This window comes from Lagenorhynchus albirostris, chromosome 4 (genome assembly GCF_949774975.1).
Source record: "Lagenorhynchus albirostris chromosome 4, mLagAlb1.1, whole genome shotgun sequence".
NCBI lineage: Eukaryota > Metazoa > Chordata > Mammalia > Artiodactyla > Delphinidae > Lagenorhynchus > Lagenorhynchus albirostris.
In genome coordinates, this window is record NC_083098.1 from 40,887,130 (window position 1) to 40,908,853 (window position 21,724).

The 21,724-nt window shown below is 38.6% G+C and overlaps 1 protein-coding gene across 4 annotated transcripts in view; it reads left to right on the top strand.

The window, feature by feature from the left end:
- Positions 1-21,724, top strand: part of LIN54 (lin-54 DREAM MuvB core complex component) — a 76,186-nt gene that overhangs the window by 24,786 nt on the left and 29,676 nt on the right. For all 4 annotated transcript variants that reach the window (XM_060147919.1, XM_060147917.1, XM_060147918.1 and 1 more), the window contains exon 4: positions 440-582. In XM_060147919.1, coding sequence (XP_060003902.1) covers positions 440-582 — 143 coding nt within the window. The remainder of the gene's footprint in view (positions 1-439; positions 583-21,724) is intronic.

The window sequence follows — 21,724 nt, forward strand, 5'->3', positions numbered from 1 at the left end:
TTCTTATAGATATAACCTAACAGTATAGATGAGGGAATTCCCTGGCAGTCCAATGGTTAGGACTCCGCACTCTCACTGCCGAGGTCTCGGGTTCAGTCCCTGGTTGGGAAACTAAGATCCCACAAGCCGAGCGGTGTGGCCAAGAAAACAGACAAAACACAAAGCAGTATTGATGAGAATGTGAGCAGAAGTGTTTTTGTGGACTTTCATAAGGTGGTATTAAGATACTAAGTGTTACTAAGAAGCATTGTTTTGTTTCCTTCTGCCTAGGTTCACCATAGTTCATTAGACCTACTTAAGTGTTTCAGTTCATAAGTGGCTGCGTATGAAATATTGAACATATATATACTACAGTCCTTGTGGGTATAAATCATCATCAAATACATTTTTATACGATTATTGAAAAGAGTCAAACTGATGTGCTGCCTCTCATTTGCAGGTAGGGTTCTTTCACAGTCTACTCCCGGGACTCCATCAAAGACCATAACAATATCTGAAAGTGGTGTTATTGGATCAACTTTAAATTCTACAACACAGACACCAAATAAAATAGCCATCTCACCTTTGAAATCGCCAAATAAGGTAAAAAAAAAATTAGCCACAAAGGCCAAGTATTGTGGTTAATGACTTTATTTTCTCACTAGTCACTTCAGATACTTCAGTTTTAATATATTCCTAAAGAGTTAATAGGTATTTGGTAAATATCGGATTAATTTAGTAATCAAGGATGTACGACAGATAAAAAACTTACCCTGAACGCATAGTTACACAGTTATCATTTTGCATGCTAAGATTATTTTAATGGCCCTTGTGAATGTGGGTACAACATAAATCTTCTGAACGAGGTGCATTATGTAGGTGTTTGGTTCCTCTTCAGTTAATACTTGTGTAAAATTATTGTCTTTGGGTCAGTCACATATATAGTGACTCTATAAATATAAAATGTTAAATGTAACTTTTTTAAAAATAAAATATTTGGTGCCTTCTGCTTAAGCTGTCCTTGATTTTATGGAGAGCTGAGCTTTTGCTGGTAACAGAGTATCCAGAGTACTAGAAATTGCCATCAAATGCTGGTGATCATATTAATTCGGGTTTTTAGGCTTAACACAGCTCATTCAGAGCATCTGAAAGCTTGTCTTAATTTATTTTCTTTTTAAGGGGGCAAAGTACCTATCATTTTAGGTCAAGTTAAGTAGTCTTAGCTCACTTTCCTAAAACATACAGATGTCATTATACCAGCATAAAATTTTGGAACAAGTATGCTTTAAAGGACATATTCAGGTGGAAAGCCAAGCATCATTATTCTGTAAGGTGCCACCCTTGCGATTCTGGAAACACACTGCCCTTTGTACCTGCCTTTTTCCTTAATTTGCTACTATTCATGAGTAGAACAAACATTAAACGTTTGCCTTACATTTTTTAAAAGTCTAACTGTTGGTTTCTGTTTTAATGAGACTTGACTCTAGTGTATAAATACGATGTCTGTTACAGTTTATTAAAATGGGATTCTACCTGCATGATAATACAGATAATTATCTACTTAAATGGAATGAATTCAACAGATATTTGAGTGCTTACTATGTGCTCTGCATAGTGATAGGCACTGGGGATAAAAGCATGAATAAGAAGTTTTAAATTTCAGGTAGCTCAGTAGGGAAGTTAGAGTTAAACATTAAGAATTGCCCTACAGAATCATAACGGTCACAGGTGGATTGAAGAGCCCTGTTGTGTCTGTCAGAGGAGGTTTATACAAAGGGTGCTATTCCTGAAAGGTCTTAACCTTAAAGGTGGTTTAGGCCTTAGCTATGGGTGAGCATAGGAGGTTTCCAAATTGAGATAATACTTTACACAAAAGTGTAAAAGCGTGGCCCCTTGTAAAAGGGTAGTGTAGGGAGCTACCTTTCTTTGGTAGTGTGAGAGCCAAGGGTGCTAAAGTTAGATAGAAGGTTTCATTACCCTCAGGGGAGTTTGGATTTTATTGTTCTTAAAGACTTTCTGTGACTTCCCATTGCTTCTAGGACAGTGGTTCTCAACCTTGTCTGCACGTTGGAATCACCTGGGGAGCTCTAATAAATACCAATGCCTGGTTCTTATCCCTGAAGACTCTGTTTTAATTGGCCTGGAGTTTGGCTTGGTATCAGGATTTTTTAAGGCTAAGTGATTCTAATGAGTAGCCTAGATTAAAAACAACTGCTCTAGGATAATATGAGATTTGCATTTCAAAAAAGATGACTCTGTAGCATAATGAAAGATAGTTTGGAGGAAGGTAAGCCTGGATTCTAGAAGAGACCAGTTAGGTTAGTTATTCTCAACCTTGGCTACACTTTGGAAGCACGTGGAGACCTTTCGAAAAAACTCATGGCTGACCTCCACCTGATCCCACTTAAATCAGTCTCTAGGCTGGGGCCTAAGTATTAGATTTAATATTTAAAAATTTTAAAGTATAGGCCAGGGTAGAGAATCACTAAATTAGATTATTTTAGTACTTCACATTTGAGCTAGACTAGTAGCTAAGGGGTTAGGAAGAAGAGATGTGTTGAAAGAGGTGTAAGACATAATGACTGGATGTCAGGGTATAGGGAGGGGAGAACCTAAGGGATGACTCCTAGACTCCTAACCTGAAGAACACAGTAGTGGTGGCACTGTGGGCTGGTATGTGGGCTATATCTGATGGCATACAAATAAGAACTAGCTTTATTTTTCTCTTATCCTTGACTTTAGCCATGTCATGTTGAATCTTCCTTCTCTGGCTCTTGACAAGACGTCGTTTTTACTATAAGAACAAGCCTTATTTTGATGATTAAATTCAAAGGTATGAAAAGTCTACTCCAAACCTTACATCTAGTTGAATGGATGTAACTCAGACTTAATCATGACTCAGGGACCATGCAGTAGAGGAGTATTATCTGTTTCTTCACTCTTCTACTTCTTCCCTCTTTCTGCTTTTGGCTTCTGATTGGAAGGAAAATTAGAAGAGAAAGGACAACGTTTTATGTGACTGGGACTGTTGTAATCCAACTGCCAGTGTTCTCTGTGTGACAGGTGTCCAAGTGTGGCCTTTTACAGTTGTGCATTTAGGATGGTTTTTGGAGGCCCCCGTGGTATGCCCACATTGCCCAGGTCCCTTTTATGGTGCACACTCCAGCTACCGTTGGCAGGCCTCTAACTATCTCTTCCCTCCTGTAGTCTACCTACAGCCTGTTACTGCTGAGTCTCCTTCCTCAAGAAGGCACATGTCTTTGGCCTACCGAGATGCTTTAGCCCTTCTGCAGCATCTGTTGTATTTGGCTAATGGGAAACCTATAGAACCCAGTGGTAGAAATGTAGCTCATCTAACTGCTGTCCTCTGAGTCCTTGCTCTGCCGTTTTGAAGCTCCATCCAACTTCTTGCTTTCAGAATTCTCCAGGCTGGGACCAGTTTCTGTGTTCACATATGGCCTAAACTCCTGGGGATATGTCAGGTTCTTTTGGGCTTTTAAGAGTTTCTTTATCTCAGTATGTTGCCAGCCAAAGATTCAGATGTCAATTTCCCTTCTTATAGTTATCACCCAGTCTGTCCCAGAGGTTTTCTTGGAGAACCCTGCTTTTGTTCTCACTAAGATTGTAAAGCCCTAGCATTCTCTATGTTTATGAATTCACTTCTGTTTCTAATCTTGTTTTGTTTTGTTTCATTTTCAATAGGCGGGAGGTGGGTGATAAAGATGCTGTCTTTTAGCAACTCTGGCATGGATGTTTTGTTCTTTTTAGAGTGTAGGGGAGTTTATCATTTGTAGTTCTCAGCTTTGGGGGTTTCACTAGAGCCAAATTTTAAGATCGGAGAAAACATCCCATTATCCTTTTATACTAGAGAGGAAATACAGAAGGAATGGGTGGTTTAGGCAAAGAGATATTGTTTAGTTCTTGGAGATGTTTGTCATGGAAGTACCCACTGCTTGTCTAGAGGAGGATGTCCATTAGGAAGCTGAATATAGGCAGTAGCTAAAACTATGTGTACAGATGAACCTAACCAGGGAGCATGAGGTTTTGTGCAGAGTGAAAAGAAAAGCAGGACTGAACCACAGAATATTAAGAGTTAGTAGAAGAAAAGAGCCAATGGAAGAGAAGAAATGATAAGAGAGGAAGTATGAGAAACTTAACAAAATGAGAAGGGAGGATGGTTTCAAGAATGATGCCGGTCAACAATTTCAAATGTCATAGAAATGTCAATTAAGAAAAAGACTAAAGTAAGGATTTTCTGGAGATGTCCTTGCTCCCATTAATCAAAAGTGGTCAAAAGGAAAGAAACCTCAAGCACCCATTCTTCCTTCCCTGCCAGCACTCACAGTCTGACCACCATCTGCCTTGAATCTGCTGGGACTTCTCTCATTATTTGTTCCTATTTATACAGGGTGCCATCAAAACTCCTAGATTACCTTTCATTTCCCACATCTAATCTCCTTGAAGGTGTCAGTATCTTCTGTCCTGTTACCCACCACCCATCCCCAACTCGTAAAGTCCTTCCACTGTGCCCTATTTGGAGTTCATAAGCAAAATAATCCCCCAGTCCTCAACCTCTTTGCTGAATATTCCTTTTATTTTCTTACTCTAATGGATACCTGACTCTTCCCAATGGTACTGCTTCCCCTGCAGACCTCTTAAGTGATGACTCCTTCAGCCCGTATACCATCGAGCCTGGAAGGGGGCCTAGGGAATAAGTGTCTTCCTGGCTTGTTCTCATTACAATTTGCAGACTATACTCACTCTCTTCTCCATCTTTGAAACTAATGTTAACCAGGTTCCTTGTGGAAAGTCGGGCACGTCTAATGTCTTCTCAATTTACTTGATATTGTAGTTGTCTTTTGGGGCAGATTTCTTCCATTATATTTATTTTCTAAATTAATCCTCAGTTTTCTTAAGTATTTATTAGACATGCAAATAAGCATTAAGCTAATGAAAGCATGATTCTGCAAGGTTTGCTTTCTTTTTACTTTAGACTTTAGTAATACTGTTATCTTCTAGTTTCGGACATTTAATGTGTCTTTTGTCCTGTAATCTTATTGTTGCGTTTTAGTATTTTTTTTCATGGCATATTTTATTTTATTTCAGAAGTACAATGGTTTGACATTAAAAAAAATCTATCCATTTAATTCACAACATTAATAAGAAAAAATAATTACATGACAATCTCAATACATGCAGAAAAATTCTGAAAATAGCCAGCCTTCATTCTGGTTAAAACTACTTGAAACAGTAAAAATAAATACTTTTGTAACTTGAAAATGAGGATGAATACATCAAACTTCATGTAATGGTGAATGTTGAACAAAGATACCCACTTTCAACACTTGTTCAGTTCCACTGCAGCTCTGAGTTAATGCAGTAAGGCAAGAAAAAGAAATAAATGGCGTAGAGCTTCAAAATAAAGTAAAAATTTGTCACAATTTACATATTACATTATAATATATGTGTAAAATATAAGAATCTGCTATTGAACTATTAGAATTAACATATAAATTTAATTGATGGTTATACATGTGGTCAGTATAAAAAAGATGATTAGATATGTGGTCAGTATAAAAAAATCAATATTTATAGACTTTTACACTTAATAAAGTTTTGTTATGATTGATTTTAAATCTTCCATCTTTTTTTTTACATCTTTATTGGAGTATAATTGCTTTATAATGGTGTGTTAGTTTCTGTTTTATAACAAAGTGAATCAGTTATACATATACATATGTTCCCATATCTCTTCCCTCTTGCGTCTGCCTCCCTTGGGAGATATACAGTATATGTATATATATATATATATCAGTTATACATATGTTCCCATATCTCCCTCCCTCTTGCATCTCCCTCCCTATCCGACACATCCAGGTGGTCACAAAGCACCGAGCTGATCTCCCTGTGCTGTGTGGCTGCTTCCCACTAGCTATCTGTTTTACGTTTGGTAGTGTATATATGTCCATGCCACTCTCTCGCTTTTTTTTTTTCCCCCGCCCCATATCCTCAAGTCCATTCTCTAGTAAGTCTGTGTCTTTATTCCTGTCTTACCCCTAGGTTCTTCATGACATTTTTTTTTCTTATATTCCATATATATGTGTTAGCATACGGTATTTGTCTTTCTCTTTCTGACTTACTTCACTGTGTATGACAGACTCGAGGTCCATCCACCTCACTACAAATAACGCAATTTCGTTTCTTTTTATGGCTGAGTAATATTCCATTGTATATATGTGCCACATCTTCTTTATCCATTCATCCGATGATGGACACTTAGGTTGTTTCCATCTCCGGGCTATTGTAAATAGAGCTGCAACGAACATTTTGGTACGTGACTCTTTTTGAATTTTGGTTTTCTCAGGGTATATGCCCAGTAGTGGAATTGCTGGGTCATATGGTAGTTCTCTTTGTACTTTTTTAAGGAACCTCCATACTGTTCTCCATAGTGGCTGTACCAATTCACATTCCCACCAGCAGTACAAGAGTGTTCACTTTTCTTCACACCCTCTCCAGCATTTATTGTTTCTAGATTTTTTGATGATGCCCAATCTGACCGGTGTGAGATAATAGCTCATTGTAGTTTTGATTTGCATTTCTCTAATGATTAATGATGTTGAGCATTTTTTCATGTGTTTGTTGACAGTTTGTATATCTTCTTTGGAGAAATGTCTGTTTAGGTTTTCTGCCCGTTTTTGGATTGGGTTGTTTGTTTTTTTGTTATTGAGCTGCATGAGCTGCTTATAAATTTTGGAGATTAATCCTTTGTCAGTTGCTTCATTTGCAAATATTTTCTCCCATTCTGAGGGTTGTCTTTTGGTCTTGTTTATGGTTTCCTTTGCTGTGCAAAAGCTTTGAAGTTTCATTAGGTCCCATTTGTTTATTTTTGTTTTTATTTCCATTTCTCTAGGAGGTGGGTCAAAAAGGATCTTGCTGTGATTTATGTCATAGAGTGTTCTGCCTATGTTTTCCTCTAAGAGTTTGATAGTTTCTGGCCTTACATTTAGGTCTTTAATCCATTGTGAGCTTATTTTTGTGTATGGTGTTAGGGAGTGATCTAATCTCATACTTTTACATGTACCTGTCCAGTTTTCCCAGCACCACTTATTGAAGAGGCTGTCCTTTCTCCACTGTACATTCCTGCCTCCTTTATCAAAGATAAGGTTACCATATGTGCGTGGGTTTATCTCTGGGCTTTCTATCCTGTTCCATTGATATATATTTCTGCTTTTGTGCCAGTACCATACTGTCTTGATTACTGTAGCTTTGTAGTATAGTCTGAAGTCTGGGAGCCTGATTCCTCCAGCTCCGTTTTTCGTTCACAAGATTGCTTTGGCTATTCGGGGTCTTTTGTGTTTCCATACAAATTGTGAAATTTTTTGCTCTAGTTCTGTGAAAAACGCCAGTGGTAGTTTGTTAGGGATTGCATTGAATCTGTAGATTGCTTTGGGTAGTAGAGTCATTTTCACAATGTTGATTCTTCCAATCCAAGAACATGGTGTACCTCCCCATCTATTTGTATCATCTTTAATTTGTTTCATCAGTGTCTTATTATTTTCTGCATACAGGTCTTTTGAAGGTTTATTCCTAGATATTTTATTCCTTTTGTTGCAATGGTAAATGGGATGTTTTCTTGATTTCACTTTCAGATTTTTCATCATTAGTGTATAGGAATGCCAGAGATTTCTGTGCATTAATTTTGTATCCTGCTACTTTACCAAATAAGTTGATTAGCTCTAGTAGTTTTCTGGTAGCATCTTTAGGATTCTCTATGTATAGTATCATGTCATCTGCAAACAGTGACAGCTTTACTTCTTCTTTTCCAATTAGGATTCCTTTTTTTTCCTTTTCTTCTCTGATTGCTGTGGCTTCCAAAACTGTGTTGAATAAGACTGGTGAGAGTGGGCAACCTTGTCTTGTTCCTGACCTTAGTGGAAATGCTTTCAGTTTTTCACCATTGAGGACGATGTTGGCTGTGAGTTTGTCATATATGGCCTTTATTATGTTGAGGAAAGTTCCCTCTATGCCTACTTTCTGCAGGGTTTTTATCGTAAATGGGTGTTGAATTTTGTTGAAAGCTTTCTCTGCATCTATTGAGGTGATCATATGGTTTTTCTCTTTCAGTTTGTTAATATGGTGTATCACATTGATAGATTTGCGTATATTGAAGAATCCTTGCATTCCTGGAATAAACCCCACTTGATCATGGTGTATGATCCTTTTAATGTGCTGTTGGATTCTGTTTGCTAGTATTTTGTTGAGGATTTTTGCATCTGTGTTCATCAGTGATATTGGCCTGTAGTTTTCTTTCTTTGTGACATCCTTGTCTGGTTTTGGTATCAGGGTGATGGTGGCCTCATAGAATGAGTTTGGGAGTGTTCCTCCCTCTGCTATATTTTGGAAGAGTTTGAGAAGGATAGGTGTTAGCTCTTCTCTAAATGTTTGATAGAATCGCCTGTGAATCCATCTGGTCCTGGGCTTTTGTTCGTTGCAAGATTTTTAATCACAGTTTCAGTGCTTGTGATTGGTCTGTTCATATTTTCTATTTCTTCCTGATTCAGTCTTGGCAGGTTGTGCATTTCTAAGAATTTGTCCATTTCTTCCAGGTTGTCCATTTTATTGGCATAGAGTTGCTTGTAGTGATCTCTCATGATCTTTTGTATTTCTGCAGTGTCAGTTGTTACTTCTTTTTCATTTCTAATTCTATTGATTTGAGTCTTCTCCCTTTTTTTCTTGATGAGTCTGGCTAATGGTTTATCAATTTTGTTTATCTTCTCAAAGAACCAGCTTTTAGTTTTATTGATCTTTGGTATCGTTTCCTTCATTTCTTTTTCATTTATTTCTGATCTGATCTTTATGATTTCTTTCCTTCTGCTAACTTTGGGGTTTTTTTGTTCTTCTTTCTCTAATTGCTTTCAGTGCAAGGTTAGCTTGTTTATTCGAGATGTTTCCTGTTTCTTAAGGTAGGACTGTACTGCTATAAACTTCCCTCTTAGAACTGCTTTTGCTGCATCCCATAGGTTTTGGGTTGTTGTATCTCCACTGTCATTTTTTTCTAGGTATTTTTTAATTTCCTCTTTGATTTCTTCAGTGATCACTTCATTATTAAGTAGTGTATTGTTTAGCCTCCATGTGTTTGTATTTTTTACAGATCTTTTCCTGTAATTGATATCTAGTCTCATAGCGTTGTGGTCAGAAAAGATACTTGATACAATTTCAATTTTCTTAAATTTACCAAGGCTTGATTTTTGACCCAAGATATGATCTATCCTGGAGAATGTTCCATGAGCACTTGAGAAAAATGTGTATTCTGTTGTTTTTGGATGGAATGTCCTATAAATATCAATTAAGTCCATTTGGTTAATGTATCATTTAAAGCTTGTGTTTCCTTATTTATTTTCATTTTGGATGATCTGTCCATTGGTGAAAGTGGGGTGTTGAAGTCCCTACTATCAATGTGTTAGTATCGATTTCCCCTTTTATGGCTGTTAGTATTTGTCTTATGTATGGAGGTCCTCCTATGTTGGGTGCATAAATATTTACAGTTGTTATACCTTCTTCTTGGATCGATCCCTTGATCATTATTTAGTATCCTTCTTTGTCTCTTCTAATAGTCTTTATTTTAAAGTCTATTTTGTCTGATATGAGAATTGCTACTCCAGCTTTCTTTTGGTTTCCATTTGCATGGAATATCTTTTTCCATCCCCTTACTTTCAGTCTGTATGTGTCTCTAGGCCTGAAGTGGGTCTCTTGTAGACAGCATATTTATGGGTCTTGTTTTTATCCATTCAGCCAGTCTGTGTCTTTTGGGGGGAGCGTTTAATCCATTTACATTTAAGGTAATTATCGATATGTATGTTTGTATTTCCATTTTCTTAATTGTTTTGGGTTCGTTATTGTAGGTCTTTTCCTCCTCTTGTGTTTCTGCCTAGAGCAGTTCCTTTAGCATTTGTTGTTAAGCTGGTTTGGTGGTGCTGAACTCTCTCAGCTTTTGCTTGTCTGTAAAGGTTTTAATTTCTCCATCAAATCTGAGTGAGATCCTTGCTGGGTAGAGTAATCTTGGTTGTAGGTTTTTCATCACTTTAAATATCTCCGCCACTCCCTTCTGGCTTGCAGAGTTTCTGCTGAAAGATCAGCTGTTAACCTTATGGGGATTCCCTTGTGTGTTATTTGTTGTTTTTCCCTTGCTGCTTTTAATATGTTTTCTTTGTATTTAATTTTTGACAGTTTAATGTGTCTTGGCATGTTTCTCCTTGGTTTTATCCTGTATGGGATTCTCTGTGCTTTCTGGACTTGATTAACTATTTCCTTTCCCATATTAGGGAAGTTTTCAACTATAATCTCTTCAAATATTTTCTCAGTCCCTTTCTTTTTCTCTTCTTCTTCTGGAACCCCTATAATTCGAATGGTGGTGCGTTTAATGTTGTCCCAGAGGTCTCTGAGACTGTCCTCAATTCTTTTCATTCTTTTTTCTTTATTCTGCTCTGCAGTAGTTATTTCCACTATTTTATCTAACAGGTCACTTATCCATTCTTCTGCCTCAGTTATTCTGCTATTGATCCCATCTAGAGTATTTTTAATTTCATTTATTGTGTTGTTCATCGTTGCTTGTTTTATCTTTATTTCTTCTAGGTCCTTATTAAATGTTTCTTGCATTTTGTCTATTATATTTCCAAGATTTTGGATCATCTTTACTATCATTATTCTGAATTCTTTTTCAGGTAGACTGCCTATTTCCTCTTCATTTGTTAGGTCTGGTGGGTTTTTATCTTGTTCCTTCATCTGCTGTGTGTTTTTCTATCTTCTCATTTTGCTTATCTTACTGTGTTTGGGGTCTCCTTTTTGCAGGCTGCAGGTTCGTAGTTCCCGTTGTTTTTGGTGTCTGTCCCCAGTGGCTAAAGTTGGTTCAGTGGGTTGTGTAGGCTTCCTGGTGGAGAGTACTAGTGCCTGTGTTCTGGTGGATGAGGCTGGATCTTGTCTTTCTGGTGGGCAGGTCCACGTCTGGTGATGTGTTTTGGGGTGTCTATGGACTTATGATTTTAGGCAGCCTCTCTGCTAATGGGTGGGGTTGTGTTCCTGTCTGGCTATTTGTTTGGCATAGGGTGTCCAGCACTGTAGCTTGCTGGTCGTTGAGTGAAGCTGGGTCTTGGTGTTGAGATGGAGATAACTGGGAGATTTTTGCCATTTGATATTATGTGGAGCTGGGAGGTCTCTTGTGGACCAGTGTCCTGAAGTTGGCTGTCCCACCTCAGAGGCACAGCACTGACTCCTGGCTGCAGCACCAAGAGCCTTTCATCCACACGGCTCAGAATAAAAGGGAGAACAAGTAGAAAGAAAGCGAGAGAGAGGAAGGAAGGAAGGAAGGAAGAAAAGAGAGAGAGAGGGAGGGAGGGAAGGCAGAAGGAAGGAAGATTATAAAATAAAATAAAAATAATTATTAAGAAAAAAATTTTTTTAAAGAAAAAACAAGCAAACAAAAACGGACGGATATGGCTTTCCTGATGGCGCAGTGGTTGAGAGTCCACCTGCCGATGCCGGGGACACGGGTTCGTGCCCTGGTCCGGGAAGATCGCACATGCCGCAGAGCGGCTGGGCCCGTGAGCCATGGCCGCTGAGCCTGCGCATCTGGAGCCTGTGCCTGGAGCCTGTGCTCTGCAATGGGAGAGGCCACAACAGTGAGAGGCCCGCATACCGCAAAAAAAAAAAAAAACAACGGACGGATAGAACCCAAGGACAAATGGTGAAAGCAAAGCTATACAGAGAAAATGTCACACAGAAGCATACACATACACACTCACAAAAAGAGGAAAAGGGGAAAAAATAATAAATCTTGCTCTCAGAGTCCACCTCCTCAATTTGGGATGATTCGTTGTCTATTCATGTATTCCACAGATGCAGGGTACATCAAGTTGATTGTGGAGCTTTAATCCGCTGCCTCTTAGGCTGCTGGGAGAGATTTCCCTTTCTCTTCTTTGTTCTCACAGCTCCCGGGGGCTCAGCTTTGGATTTCGCCCTGCCTCTGCGTGTAGGTCACCGGAGGGCGTCTGTTCTTCGCTCAGACAGGACGGGGTTAAAGGAGCTGCTGATACGGGGGAGCTCTGGCTCACTCAGGCCCAGGGGAGGGAGGGGCACGGAGCGTGGGGCGAGCCTGTGGCGGCAGAGGCCGGCGTGAAGTTGCACCAGCCTGAGGCCGGCACAGGCTCCCCGGAAGGGAGGTGTGCATAGTGACCTGTGCTCGCACACTGGCTTCTTGGTGGCGGCAGCAGCAGCCTTAGTGTCTCATGCCCGTCTCTGGGGTCCGCGCTGTTAGCCGCGGCTCGCGCCCGTCTTTAGAGCTCCTTTAAGCATCGCTCTTAATCCTCTCTCTTTGCGCACCAGGAAACAAAGAGGGAAGAAAAAGTCTCTTGCCTCTTCGGCAGGTTCAGACTTTTCCCTGGACTCCCTCCCGGCTAGCCATGGTGCAATAACCCCCTGCAGGCTGTGTTCACGCTGCCAGCCCCAGTCCCGAGGCTCAGCTCCCAGCCCCGCCCACCCGGGCTGGCGAGTGCCGGGTCGGCACCTATCCTCTGTGCAGGAATCTCCCCGCTTTGCCCTCCGCACCCCTGTTGCTGCACTCTCCTCCGCGGCTCCGAAGCTTCCCCTCTCCGCCACCTGCAGTCTCCGCCTGCGAAGGGGCTTCCTAGTGTGTAGAAACCTTTACTCCTTCACAGCTCCCTCCCACTGGTGCAGGTCCAGTCCCTATTCTTTTGTCTCTGTTTTTTCTTTTTTCTTTTGCCCTACCCAGGTACTTGGGGACTTTATTGCCTTTTGGGATATCTGAGGTCTTCTGCCAGCATTCAGTAGGGGTTCTCTAGGAGTTGTTCCACGTGTAGATGTATTTCTGGTGTATCTGTGGGGAGGAAGGTGTTCTCCGTGTCTTACTAGTCCGCCATCTTCCCCATCCTCTAAATCTTCCATCTTACTAGTTACTTTTTCTTTTTCCCATCTGTTTTTTTTCTTTATTTCTTTTTTAAATATTTATTTGTTTATTTATAATTTATAAGTTTTTTATTTTGGCTGTGCTGAGTCTTAGTTGCAGCATGCGGGATCTTTAGTTGCGGTACAAGGACTTGTTAGTTGCGATATGTGGGCTTTTTAGTTGCAGCATGCGAGATCTAGTTCCCCGACCTTGGATGGAACCTGGGCCCCCTACATTTGGAGTGGGACCAGCAGGGAGGTACCTCTTTTTCTTTAATTCTTTTTCTGCCTTTTTTGGGGAGCAAATTTAGTATTTTTTATGATTCTATTTTACCTGCACTATTGGCATATTATACTTTAATTTTTTTTTTTGGTTGCACTCGAGTCAAATATAAATTTTTGACTTATCACAGTTTACCTTCAAATTTATATCCCTTCGTGTAGGGTGAGAACCTTATATCGAGTGCTCCCAATTCCTCCCTCCCATCCTTTGAGCTATCATTATTAAACATTTTACTTTTACATGTTATAAACTCCATAATAGATTTTACTGTTTTTGCTTTACACAAAATTACCTTTTAAAATGATTAAAAATTAAGAAAAACAAATCCTGTGTTTATTTTCATTTGAACTGAATCCTACATATGCTTTCTTTATGTAGGCCCCGATCTCTGTCTGGTATCAAACTCCTCCCTAAAGAACTTTCTTTGATGTTTCTTTTAATGAAAGCTGCTTATAAGAAATTCTTTCAGCTTTTGTTTGCCTGAAGAAGTCTTATTTTGCCATTATTTTTGAAAGATATTTCTGCTGGGTAAAAGATTTTTGGTTGTCAGTTTTCTCCATACTTTAAAAATGTCAGTTCATTGACTTCTAGATTGCATAATTTCTGCTGAGAAATAATGTTGTAATTTTTGTCTATTTTCTCCCTGTATATAATGTCTTTTTTTTCCTTTTCCTAGCTGCCGTCAAGATTTTCTCTTTATATTTGGATTTCTGTCGTTTGACTATTATGTGTCCAGATGTCTGTTTTGTTGTTGTTCTTTTCTTTTTAAAATATATATTTGTCTTGATTTTAAAGCTTCTCAGACATTTGATTTATTGTCTTTTATTTTTGGAAAACTTTTGACCATATCTCTTCAAATCTTCTTCTGCCTTGTTTTTTCTCTCTTTTCATTCTAAAACTCCAGTTTAAAATGTTAGACTGAGATAGTTCCGTAGCTCTTAGATGCTCTGTTCTGCCCCCCCCAGCCCCCGCCACTCCTTTTTCTTTGTGTTTCAGCTTGGATAATTTCTATTGACCTATCTTCAAATTAATTGTTTCTTTCCTCAATTGCGTGGAGTCTACTAAAGGGTCCATTGAAGGACTTCTTCATCTCTGATCATTGTGTTTATTCTATTTCTAGCATTTCCATTTGGCTCTTTTTTATAGTTTCCATTTCTCTGCTGCATTTCCCCTCTGTTCATTGCAGTTGTCTTCGTTTCCTACTAGGTCTGTTAACATATTAATCGTAGTTATATTAAAGTCCTTATCTGATGGTTGCAACATCTAGGTTATCTTTAAGTCTGGCTTTCATTTTAGAATGGCCATCTAGGCTATTTTTTTTTTTTAAAGCTTATACATCTAAGGTGGGGAAACTATATTCTATGAAAGATAGATAACTTAGCACAAGGAGTGAAGCTGGGCTGTTGATTCATATCAAATCTGATCAGAAAGACTTCAGAATAGTTAAACTTCTGGATAACTGAAGTTCAAAAATGGTAAAAGTCTGCAGAGCTTGGGTCCTGGAAAATTGGATTAAAGAATTGAGGGTTAGAAACCTCAAAACCCTTTCTTTCTCACTAATTTGGTCTTAGAGTAAGTAAATATTTCAAAATGTCAGGCCTGTCACACTTTATGTAATGTTGATGGGTTCTTTTTTTTCCTATCTTTATAATGAACATGAATACGTCTTCAAAATATACTACTCTTTTAAGAGTCTATGCAAATTATCCTGGACATCCTTGAATACACCTTATACATACTTCTTGTCAGTTTTTCTCTTCTACCCAGGGGAGTGCTCTTCTTTTTTGGCCTTATTTGGCAAACAGATTTTTCCTGTTTGCCCTGCCTATGGTAAGTAATTGAATCATCCCATAGCCATTTAGGATGCAGAATGTACTTAACTCCCAGGGGAGGAATTTCAGAGCATAAGCTATGTGCAAATGGTTTAAGAAAAGTTTCTTACTTCTCTGAAATCTATGACCAATATAACTTATTGAACTCTTTCTACTTCTAGGTCTTTTAGCTTGGTAGAATTCTATAAAGCTTCTATAATTAAATTCTAGATTCAACATTTTACTATAGTTGCTTCATCATTTATTTATACATCCCTCTATCCAACTTTTTTTTTTTTTTCCTCTGTACGCGGGCCTCTCACTGTTGTGGCCTCTCCCGTTGCGGAGCACAGGCTCCGGACGTGCAGGCTCAGCGGCCATGGCTCATGGGCCCAGCCGCTCAGCGGCATGTGGGATCTTCCTGGACCAGGGCACGAACCCGTGTCCCCTGCATCGGCAGGCGGATTCTCAACCACTCACTGTGCCACCAGGGAAGTCCTATCCATCTTATTTTTAAAATGCATTTCAGAGTAAGTTGCACATGTTCAGTATATGTCTCCCCAAATATTCCATCAAGCATACCATTAACTAGAATTCACTACTTGTTTAGAGGGTTTTCTTTTTCCTTTTGAGGTAAAATTCACATATACTGAAATATGCAAATCTTAAACATTTGGATGTTTTCAGCTAAAATGCATATATCTATGCAACAAAAAAAACCTGTTAAGATAAAGAACATTATCACCTCAAGAAGTTAACAATTAAAAATTTTTTTTTCCTATTTCTGAATGTATTAGGGTAAACAGTGCACCTGTCATTTGATAGGTTTTGGTAAAAAGCCTTTATTACCTATTTCCTAGAAACTGAGAAGCAAACAACTGCAGATTATTAATTCTTTTGCTTGTAGTTCAGAGTTTCCCTTTTTTTTTCCCTAATAAATTGAAGGAGGACATAAGTAAGTTTACAGATCATTAAAAATAATTTTTGATGGTAGAATACAATGTGATTTTTGTATAAAACTCAGGATTTCCAGGTATTAATGTATATTATTACAATAAATATCCTTCTGTTCATATAAACTTATTTGTGAAAATAATGTTTTTCACTATTTATAAAAACACAGGAATAGAATTGATGCTGAAATGTCTAGTGATGTGAAGTATTCATTTATGGATACAGGAAGTAATCTTTTAAAATGAGTCTGATCATCTTATTGAAAGATGCATTTCAATAAAGTCTTTTTATATTGTAATAATCACAATTTGTAATATATTTGTTGTTTGAAGTATATACAATAATTGTATTATGAACTCAATCAAGACAAAATTATTTAACACTTAGAGCTTTACATAAATACATCTTTTTGTTTCAGAGAATTATGATAAAAGAATTTCAAGGATAAAAATGTTACACTAGAATAAAATTTTTAGAGGATATGGAATTCAAACACAAGTTCACAGAGTAAAAGGAATAATATAAATTTCTGACTGCTAAAGAGTTCTGTGTTTATATTTTTAAAAATATAATAGATACTTGTATCAAATCACTATGTTGATTTGATTCCATTGAATGCATTTTAAAAAGTAATGTGACAGTTTTACTTTTTAAATGCTAATATTTATAATGGGCTAGAAATTACAATAAACTGAGTGAAGTTCTCAGTCTCCCTGAAGGTTATCTCCACTCCAGCCAACTGGAAGGGAAAACACATGGAAAAGCACATGTTGGGAGGCTTTTATGGACCAGACCAGATGGATGTTGCATCGTTCACTTCACTAACTAAAGCTCAGTCTTGTAGGCTTACCTTACTACAAGGGAGCCTAGGAAATATAATCTGGCTATATGCCTAGGAAGCAGAAGAGAATGTGGATTTTGGTTAGCAGTAAGCAGTCTGTAGTGTAGTCATCCATATGTAGTGTAGTAGTGCTATATTAACAAAGGTAGTTGACATTAGTTAGGCAGGAAACTGGAAGCCTGAACAATAATGAAGATTTCCTGTCATAAAGAGTCACTCTTCCATTCTCCATTTTTGAGTGGCTATCAATATTTATTGAGGTCCATGTGTGCTATGTGCTGAGGCTGTGGGAACTATGGAAGAGCTTACAGTGGTTGAGCAGACAAAATTCAATGCATGTAAAACAATAATGAACAATGAAATAGATGCTAAGTTGTGTGGTATAGACAAGGTGGTATGAAACTAAAGAGAAAAGAAAAAGAGAAGTCCTGACGTCCCTTCATTCACCACTCAGCAGTGCCTCTGCTGTGTTAGGGACTGTATTCTTTGGGGAAATAGAAGAGAGCAAAAGTAGACGTGTGGAACCTAAGGTCTACGGAGGTGTGGAAGGGAATGTGACAGAAATGAATTAAATGATATACAAAAATATAAAATTACAAAAGACATGTGATGTCACGAGATCCTATATAAGGGGATTCAACCACAGTTGGGATGATTAGAGAAGGCATCCCTGAGCTAAGGGTTTTTTATGGGTAGAATTAGAGTGGATGTCAGCCACAAGAGTGAAGGACTAGAGGTAATTATACATATGATGAACACATATGTATACGTATGAGAGTACATACACACAGAGTACTAAGACAACTACTCTGATTAGAATTAGTAATCCTTTGCAGGGAATGGAGAACATAAAAAGATATGTTTAGATCATGGATAATTTTCAAAAGCAAGCAAATTTAAACTTAATTTTGTCATTAAATGGAGACTCATGAAATGTTTCTAAGGCAACAAGAGATATAATAAAAGTATGAAAGTGAAGTTTGCAAAAAAATTACTTAGGCAGTGTTTGTGTGGTAGATTCAAGGCAGGTAGAGACGAATCATAAAGCTGATTTTGAATTTGTTTTGCAAATATCCAGGCAAGAAGTGATATGAGCAATGACAGTATTGGAAAGTTGAGAGTTAGAACAGTTTTGGGACAGAGGTTTCAGAAGCTTCTTTTGCTGTGAAGCTCTTAAATGTTTGAGTTAGGAGATGGTCCAGTGAGTACAGTTTGAAGTGAAGGGAATCTGTTTTCCTGATAAACTTTAACACAGGTGGTAAGATTGATAAGAGTGAGAGTTGAGGTGACTGCAGGTTGTAAGGTCCCATTGATTCTGTCGCCTGAATTATTTTGTACATATGTAGCTTCTCATGTCAGCACCCATTAGCCAGGATAAAGGAGTAGAAGGAGTAAATGACTGAGAATTTACTTCTTTTCTATGTTATTATATTGTTTTTGTTTTTATGCTTTTATAATTATGTTGTTTGAATACCTGTGGGGTCCTGTTGCTGTATTAACAGCTTTTTTACTATAGAAATTTAAAATATATTTAAAAAGTTAGAATAGTAAAATTAACTCCCATGTACCCTTCATCCAACTTTGGAATTATCCACTTAATCTTGTTACCATCTTTAACTCTCTTCCCACTTTTTTTTTTTTAAAGTAAATCATGTCATTTTATCTGTAGATATTTCTTTATGTATATAAAAGATAAGGACACTTTTTTTTTAACTTATCCACATTCCTTTAATGCCATTAAATACCTAGTTAATTCACATTTCCCCAATCATCTTAAATTTTTACAGTGTGTTTGAATTCGGGATTCAGATAAGTTTGTGACTGATTGATATTTCTCTTACTTTCTTCATTTTCCTTTTTTCCTCTTGCCTTTAAAAAAAACATCAAGGGGCTTCCCTGGTGGCGCCGTGGTTGAGAGTCCGCCTGCCGATGCAGGGGACACGGGTTCATGCCCCGGTCCAGGAAGATCCCACATGCCGCTGAGCGGCTGGGCCCATGAGCCATGGCCGCTGAGCCTGCGCGTCCGGAGCCTGTGCTCCACAACGGGAGAGGCCACAACAGTGAGAGGCCCGCGTACCGCAAAAAAACAAAACAAAACATCAGGTTGTTTATATCCTGTAGTTTTTCATAGCCTGGAGTTTGCTGGTTGCATCCCTATGGTGCCGTTTAGTTTTGAGAATTTTTGGAATAGAACTCAGATGGCTCCTACATCTTTAGACCTTAGCATGTGTTTCGCAGGTATTTTCTCCCAGTCTTTGACTTGTCTTTTTATTCTTTTAACAGTGTCTTTTACAAAGCAGAAATTTTTAATTTTAATGAAGTTTGCCTTATCAACTTTGTCTTTCATGGACTGTACTTTTGGTATTGTATCTAAAAAGCTGTCACCAAATCCAAGGTAACCTAATTTTTCTCCTATTATCGTACAGGAGATTTATAGTTTAGTTTTATAGTTTTAGGACCATGATCCATATGTGACAGATGTTAAGATTTGTGTTGAAATTCACATTTTTGCATGTGAATGTCCTGTTGTTCCAGCACCATTCGTTGAAAAGACTATCCTTTCTCCATAGAATTGCCTTTGCTCCTTAGAGATGAGTTGACTGTATTTGTGTGGGTCTACTTCTGTGCTCTCCTGTTTATCAGTCATTTTTAGTCTTTGCCAAGCTGATTAAAATATCTCACATAGATTTGTATTTTTAAAAATTGTTCATATTTTTGTGTCTTCTGGACTCCTCTTCTGAACTCTGATGCCCTTTGGGTGGTTTGTCTTTTTTTTTGCTTGCTTGACGTATTAAGGAAAGTACTCCTTTGTTATCAATGTGGTTACAAACATTTTTCCCAGTTGGCGTTGTCTTTTTTTTCTTGCAGACATTCTGCACATTAAATTTGTCAAAATAGTGTCTTCAAGTATGAATTTTGAGTTTTTGAGCTATGCTTAGATAAGTCTTCCTTACTCCAATATTTTAAAATATTTATCCATTAAAAAATCATTATTTGGTTTTACTTTATGTAATTATTTTACATATAATATTCTTTTACTACAAATTAGTACAAGAGCAGATAGACTTATTCTTGTTTTTTAAACTTCATGGAATGGTTCAATTAATATTAGCCTCTGTATCAGTTTGATCCTGACTGATTTTTATAACCCATCTTGCAAGGTGGGTATCTAATTTTTGTATTGTGGTAAAATAATGCAACATAAAAATTACCATCTTTATGTACATTTTTCAGTGTTCAGTTCAGTGGTATTAAGTGCATTCGTATCGTTGTGCAATCATCTCTACAGTCCATCTCCAGAGCTCTTTCCATCTTGGAAAACTGCAACTCTAAACCCATTCTTTGCTCTCCCTAGCCCTTGGCAGTCACTATTCTACTTTCTGTCTCTGTGATTTTGGCTACTCTGCTTCATAAAACTGGGATCATACATTATTTGTCCTTTATTTGTGATTGGCTTATTTTACTTAGCATAATGTCCTCAAAGTTCACCAGTCAGAATTTCCTGCCTTTTTAAGGCTGAATAATATTCCATTGTATGTGTATATTCATTTGTGGATGAACACTTTAGCTCGTGTGAGTAGTGTTGCTATGAACATGGGTGTACAGATACCTCTTGGAGACCCTGCTTTCAATTCTTTTGAATGTATACCCACAAGCTGAATTTCTGGATCATATGGTAATGCTATAATATTTAATTTTTTGAAGAACCACCATACCGTTTTCCACAATGGCTGTACTGTTTTACATTCCCATCAATAATGCACAAGGGTTCATATTCTTCATATCCTTGCCAACACTGTTTTTCTTTTTCTTTTTGTCTATTCTCCATTTATTTATTGAAACTGGACTTTGGCGGGGGGTGGGAAATAGCAGTATTGAAAATGCCCTGGTTCTTTTGTTACATCCAAGAAGCTCTGCTAAGATACTCAGTGAGAGCATTTACGGATGAGATAAAGGGGGGCCTATGAAATCCTGAAATTGCAGGCTGAATTCTATATGCTTTTGTGCCTTTTCCTGGAGAAACTTCCATTGATTTAATTAGATTATGGGGAGTGGTGGGAAAGGGCAGAACAGGAAAGAAAGAGGGGAGGGAAAGAGGCGCGTACATGGTGGGAGAAGGCAGCGCTGTGAGGTTAGGTTAGGGAATTCGCATCTGGATGCTGCGGCCCCAGGTGCGCGTCCACCTGCAGGTCGTGGCGCCATGCGGTGCATTCCTGCCCGCCGACGCTGGAGGGCGCGCCCGCGCACAGCCCGCCACGCACGGACCCCGGAGACGCTCAAAGGGGCCGACAGGGGGCGCTGTAAAGGACGGAGGGAGCCCAACCCGGAGACTCTGATCCCAGCCACCTTCCCGGTGGAGGGAGGCTCTGCGGCCCTGGGTCTGGTGGGCGGGGCCGGAGGGAGGTTTTCCTTGTGCACTGGGGGAAGAGACCCCACCTCTTCCAAATCCTGAGGTCGCCTTTTGCTTTGGGGGCACTGGAGGGAGCATTGCCCCGAGTCCAGTGACCTTTGCAAAATCGTCTCAGGTTGTCTCGGAGGCAGGTGTCCCTGGATTGCAATCTCAGCTCTTCACTTCGCTGTGTGACCTTGGACAAGGAATCCACCTCTCTGAACCTCAGTTCCTTCCACCCCTAAAATGGGAATAATGACCATGCCCAGATGGTACAGCCGGGGCAAGAATTAAATGAGACCCTGTGCCTGCAGGGTACCCACGTAGCAGGGCACCTGGTACATGGTAAATTCTCAAACTACTATCTTACTATTATTAGTATTACCTATCATTGTTACTACAGTATTACTACTATATGATTACTATTACTGTATTACTATATTATTGTATTTATACATTGGGCTGCAGTTTGGCCATTCTAGATATCTGTTTCAAAAGACCCATGCTTT